General features: G+C 33.1%; 1 protein-coding gene across 3 annotated transcripts; it reads left to right on the top strand.

Annotated features, from left to right (window-relative positions):
- The first annotated feature begins 390 nt into the window (after window positions 1–390).
- LOC114399038 (vesicle transport protein SFT2B) lies at window positions 391–5446 on the top strand. Of its 3 annotated transcripts, none has more exons than XM_028361136.1 (7): window positions 394–631; window positions 871–1009; window positions 1481–1534; window positions 3842–3915; window positions 4403–4520; window positions 4847–4905; window positions 4989–5446. In XM_028361136.1, coding segments are annotated over exons 2-7 (408 nt in total). In that variant the 5' UTR covers window positions 394–631; window positions 871–907; the 3' UTR covers window positions 4990–5446. The 3 variants fall into 3 exon arrangements, with proteins under 3 accessions (XP_028216936.1, XP_028216937.1, XP_028216935.1); XM_028361134.1 differs by having other exon boundaries at window positions 395–631; window positions 5016–5446; XM_028361135.1 differs by lacking the exon at window positions 1481–1534 and having other exon boundaries at window positions 391–631; window positions 5016–5446.
- Window positions 5447–6091: the final 645 nt, after the last annotated feature.

Here is a 6091-nt window from a genome sequence, read left to right as displayed (position 1 = left end):
TCCGCAAGTTCAATTAACTGTATGAATTATCAATCCGTAAAACGAATTTAACTTATGGATTACCAATCCTTCTGTATTACGAAAAAAATGAACACATTACCTCTGTCAAGCCACTGCCACGTCCACTACTTGCCGATCAACCATCAAAGAGGACACAACAACAAACAACAAACTCTCACGAATAACCTCTCACGAAACGAATGACAGTGAACGAAAAATGAAAACAAGCTCAGACACAAAATGAATAAGGAAAGCGCTACTTATAAGCTAGGGGTATAATGGGCATTTTGAAAATTTTGCTGGTGTACCAGCAAATCTGCTGGTGCCCGAAGCAAAATCCCTAAAATTCACCATATGGAGAGTCATCCTTGTGCAAAATTTTTGATAGGTGGGGCAGAAAATGGGACACAAATCACAAATGTGAGACTGATACATAATTATTTTATTTGAATCCCGAGCTGAACAGTCTTCTACTTCATCCTCATTCACGCCTCCAAACTTTCCTTTTCATACCTATGATACGACGTGTCCAGTTGCGGTGATTTTCAGGGAGTATGCGTTTCATGTTCCGTTGCCGTGCTTTCTCCACTGAAATTCCTCACTACCAAACAATCTTTTGAGGCCATTCTCTGTAAGATTCCCTTCCTTCCTATCCCTTGTCTTCTAATTGATCGAAGTAATTTTGTTTCCCTTTCAAGTTTGCATGTTGAAAATTGCTAATTGATAATTATTAGTGATTAATGACTAACAAAATAAAAAGAGAATACATTTGCTGAACATTGAATTTTCTGACTGGGATATGTTCAAAATTTTCCCTTTCTCATAGTTCAATAGATGTTTATGTTTGTTTTGCGCATCTGATTTCTGCAGCGCCAACTGTGAGCAAGAAACCCTCTGTTCATAAACAATGTGGAACATTGCTCGGACACTAACAGGAGATAATGAAGATCAAGAAGAGGGTTTGTTGGGTGAGGATTCAGGTGGCCTCTGCTCCCTCTCTACAACGCAGGTGCTTTCAAAACTTTTCACGCAAATCTTGCTCTTTGAAATTGATTTATTTAAGGGTAAATAGTGAAATTTGTACCTGAAAGTGAGTCATTGACAAATTGATCTTTAAAAGATGAAAAATTCAAATTTAGTCTCTGAATGTAAAAAAGTGCAACAAATTAGTCTGCAAACAATTTAATGACTAATTGGCCCCTAAACTTTGCAACTTAATGTTAAATTGATCCATGAATAATTCAACTTATTGTCAAATTAGTCATTGAACATTACAACTTAATGACAAATGGAATCACAAATTTAACGGTAGGACTAGTTTGTTGCACTCTTTGCACATTTAGGGACTAAATTTGTATTTTCCATCTTCCAGGAACCAATTTATCACCGTATCATACTTTAAGGGACGAATTTGGCTATTTACTCTTTGTTTAACGTTAACAGCTCTAATTTATGACATTTTTGGTTGTTGACTAAGCAGAGAATTTATGGATTTGCTTCTTGTTTGGTTGCTGGTCTGGCTTGCATGTTACTGGTGAGAGACATTTTTGGCTCCTTTCTGATATTTTTATATATTGGAAAAAAACCAAGCCAAAATAGAGTATACAGGTGGGGAGGGGGCAACTCTCACCTTACAAGCTGATTTTATAGGATTTAGTTAAGCCTTTCCTTAAATTCTAAGATAGTATTGAAGTCTATCCTAGATCTATTGATAGGTCACCTACCATATTATCCATGCACCAAGTCCACTCAAGTCCCACATAGACTAGAAATAATATACAAGTGAGGGGCAATCCTCACTTATAGGTCGGTTTTGTAGGCTTGTTTTAGGTGTTAACCTAAATTCTAAGATTACATTACTAATGTGGTTTACTTGTGATCATGTATTTAGATTTCAACGTGTAGAAATTTAGTAATATAGAAAATACCTGAATCCATTATAAATTAGTGGCTTAAATATCCCTCCAATTTGTGGTTTGCCTTTTTTAATCCCTCAAATTAAAATTTGCTTTTAGTCCATCAAATTTGCGAAATGATGTTTTAGTCCCTCCTGACTAATATTTGGTGGTTTGAAAGCACAAGTTGAGTCAGTTTTTGACTACAGGAGGGACTAAAAAAAAGCATTTCAGAAATTCAAAGGACTAAAAAAGGAAAATTTTAGTTTGAGGGATTAAAAATGATACATCCCCAAATTTAACTTTTTACCACATCAATAATTTATTAATGGTATCACATTTTGGTTATGCCCCTTATTTTCTTCTCTCAAGTCATCTATTCTTTTCCTATTCCCTAGCAGTTACTCATTTTTAATTACTATTTTACCTCTTTCCCTGCCTCGTAAGTTTGGCTGATTACTCCTAGAAGCCTTTTAGCAAGTAAGCACCCCATAGAACTGCAAACATTTTTTCCTCTTAATCTTCCTTTTGCTATCAATGATTAAAACAATTTCATTTTTTTAATAAGACTCTCCCTATTCTCCACCTCTTAGTCAGAGTTGTGATGGACCAACAATCTAACTTTTGATATTATTCTCCCTCTTTAGTTGTTTACTGTTGCTCTTTTTAAAATTTCATCAAATTCTTACACATGAAAGAGATTATTGATAAATATGATTGTTTGAAGACTGGATAATCTCTTTAAATTTTAAAATGATTTTTGTCTACGTTATTTTTTAACCTAATTCAGCATTATAGTTATTTTTAAGCATCAAAATGGCATTTGAGAATCAAAATAACATTGACATCTCAACTAATCAACTTGAGCAACCAAAAGTCTTGAGATGGCTTCTCTTGCATGGCTGGGCATGAACAGTTTTGTTATGGAATTGATAGTATTTTTTTTCTGAATAATTACCAGTGAAAAGTATCCTTGAATGACAAAAGTACTAATAACTTTTGTAACAACAATTGGAATGATAATAACTCCTATTTATTCATTATTACCCTTCTTAAGATAGATGTTCTACGCTTTTTAATACACCAAACTTTTTTTTATTCTTGGCTACAGGGGTTATTTATTTCAATTTCTATCCTTATACCCTAATAGGTATTGATATTTTTTAGATTTGATTTCAAGAAAAAGTGATATTTATATCTGTTATGATCCTATATCAACTATAGATATGACCAAAGTATAGCTTATATAGACTTGGATAATCCTCACCTTATGTGCTGCCTTTTTGATTGAGTTAGGCCCAGCTACCTAAATATAAGATTTTTTGTGAGCCTGTCATAGATTTGATATTTGGCTATCCTTAAAAGTTGAAAAAATTACCTAATCCCACGGTTTTCCCAGTGCAATTTATCTTGCCCTGCGACTTTCCCAGTACAGCACACAAAAAAAAAGTAACAATCTCCACACTCCAGGTGTGGAATCCTGGGATTGGGGGGAGGGGGATGTTGAGATTTCACATTGATTATAGATATGACCAAAATAAAGTTCATAAAGGTTAGGGCAATCCTCACCTCAAGAACTCAATCCAATTTCAAGAATATCTATACATCTATTTACATTTTAATGTCTTTAATTATCTTTAAAAAAAATTCTTGAAAATAATCTGATATTGGCTCATTGCATGTGTCCATATCTAGTTCTTGTAATATTGGATATGGTTTCAATCTTTTCTAGTAAATTACCTATCATTTAAAGCTCGTTCAACTTTTTGTTTTCTTTGTTTTTTTTAATATCATATCTTATGTCGTGTAACATTTAGGACTTGACATGAAAACATTCAAAACTTGGTTCTCTACTAATTTTAAAATTTTAGGAACTTCAAATAAATTGTTTTTAACTTAAAAAATAGTGTATTTATTTACTGTTTTTCTCTCTCCCTATTTTGCAGTCAATGATTGTTTTTGCAAAACCCATCAAATTTGCAGCATTGTTCACCTTTGGCAACCTGTTAGCAGTTGGAAGGTAGATTCAATTTTCTCCTTGTTGATCTGTGAGATTTAAAATAACTTTTCCAATGCTATATGCATAGACAATATAACATTTGAGTTGATGGTATTATGGGTTAGTCCAGTAAGATATCGATTCAACGATTCACAAATTTTAATTCTTTTCATGCTAACAATATGATGACAAATGAAGCTACCTGAATCTTTAACATTCTTGCCAATAAAGAATTTTCTGTTTCCTTTGTCCTCTTCACTAATGGAGCTCTTTTCTCATTTTGATGTTTTTATTGATATGACTGGATGTTTTTTTTTTTTTCATTCTCCTTTTCTTCTAATATGTAAGCAGGTTTTTTTTTTCATTCTTGTTATTTTCTTCTAATACACACTTCTATTTATTTTTGAATATTTATGCGATTGTGGAAGTTTGAATCATTTTTATTTGTCTTCCAATTTCCTGGATTTAGTTCTATAGACCATCCAACTTCGTTTTGTGTCTCTGGCAGTACAGCCTTTCTTCTTGGACCTGCACAACAATTGGGAATGATGGTTGACCCTGTTCGCGTTTTTGCAACAGCCATATACCTTGGATGTGTGGTTATAGCACTTATCTGTGCTCTCTGGGTAAGCCCTACTCCTTTATCTCTACAGGCTCCATATATTACGTATCTACTGTTTGAATATACTAATAACTTGCATTTTTTAATGTTCCCTTCAGTTGCTAATTATAAAAAGTGAGATTAGTGAGGAAATTTAAACAATCTTTTCAGCCGTTGTTTACTTAATACTTACCCAATCTGATAATGCACACTGACAAATTCTTATTGTTAGCATTTTGAATTTGTTAATATAATCAAGCAAGCTGTTTCAATTTGTATAATGACTTCATGGCCTCTTCATCAGCCTTTCTTAGTTGAATTGAATGGGTAACTGATATTCCTGTTTTGTAGATTCATAGCAAAGTGTTGACCATAATTGCTATCATAATCGAGATCGGTGCCCTTATTTGGTAATTTTGCTTTCAACAGCCACCCTGTTTAACGAACATTTTCAAAGGAATCCTTTTAATGTTTGTGTTTTACTTTTATGTAGATCATTAATAGTTCCACGTTGTTACAGGTATAGCCTCAGTTATATACCCTTTGCTCGAAGAATGGTTTCTGAGTTGATGATAAGATTATGTGATACAGAACTTTGAAAAAAAAAAAAAAGCAAATCAAGGATGCTCGGCATTTTGATTTTGTAGCGCTTTCTGTTGGAATTACTGATTGATTGTGGAATTTAGATTATTTTGTGCCATGAAGCCTCTTGTTGGCCTTTAGGAGGATTCATGTTCATGTACAAATAATGAATTAGAATTGTTTCCACGAAGTTGCTGAGGACACAAAGAAAAGGTGCTTTGAAGTGGTGCTTTTACTTGGTAATTCATATATTTAGTGTCTTTTACTTGGTAATTCATATATTTAGTGTCTTAGCCTCTTAGGAGTCGTTTAGTTCCAACTGTCCTAAAACACAATCTATATTCTGTTGAAAATTCCAAATTATTGATATTTTCTGAGGGAATTATTTAAAATGTTATAATTAAATATTAAAAAAATCAAAACAATTTGTGTTGGCTAAATGAAAGCAACAGCAAATTGTGGCGCTCTACTTTTCCTACTTTATTCTTAGGTCGCTCAATTTACCTTGAACAATAACGGATATTTAGTCCAATAGGTATCTCTTAAATTTTTGCCCAATAATAATGTGTATGTGAACCCAATAAGCCCAAAGTTTGACCAGAATATTTTTTTGATCTGCCACAAAAACTTGTGCTCAAATAATTTCAGCTAAATTCTGAATTCTCACCAGATATATGTTAAAAAAAAAAAACTTAGGAAGAGAAGTGATGACTGGTGGGCGTGCAAGCTTAACTTAAGTAAATCTTCAACTAACCATGTTCCTTCCCAAGTGGAAACTGAAGCATCGTTAAACTTTATTCTTATGCTTATGATAGAGAGATCTTAATACTTGTTTTATAGATACATCCTACTTTTTATCACGATTTTTTTTTGGTTGGTCAAGCATGCATTAGAACCTTGTATTTCAAGGTTGATGGACCGAAAGCGATGTCCTTTTGAACCTCTACACCAATAAATAAAAGGGTTTAATGTTACTTTTGGTTCGTTCTGTTTTGCATTTGTTTCATGTTGTTA

Source organism: Glycine soja, chromosome 19 (assembly GCF_004193775.1).
Source record: "Glycine soja cultivar W05 chromosome 19, ASM419377v2, whole genome shotgun sequence".
NCBI lineage: Eukaryota > Viridiplantae > Streptophyta > Magnoliopsida > Fabales > Fabaceae > Glycine > Glycine soja.
Note: the sequence above shows the minus strand (reverse complement) of the source record. Positions and strands in the feature narration are given on the sequence as shown.

Coding starts and splice junctions, on each gene's coding strand:
- LOC114399038 (XM_028361134.1), top strand. CDS start 908: ATGTGGAACATTGCTCGGACACTAACAGGAGATAATGAAGATCAAGAA. Junction 1,535..3,841: donor GTCTGGCTTGCATGTTACTG/GTGAGAGACATT, acceptor CCTATTTTGCAG/TCAATGATTGTTTTTGCAAA. Junction 4,521..4,846: donor CACTTATCTGTGCTCTCTGG/GTAAGCCCTACT, acceptor CCTGTTTTGTAG/ATTCATAGCAAAGTGTTGAC.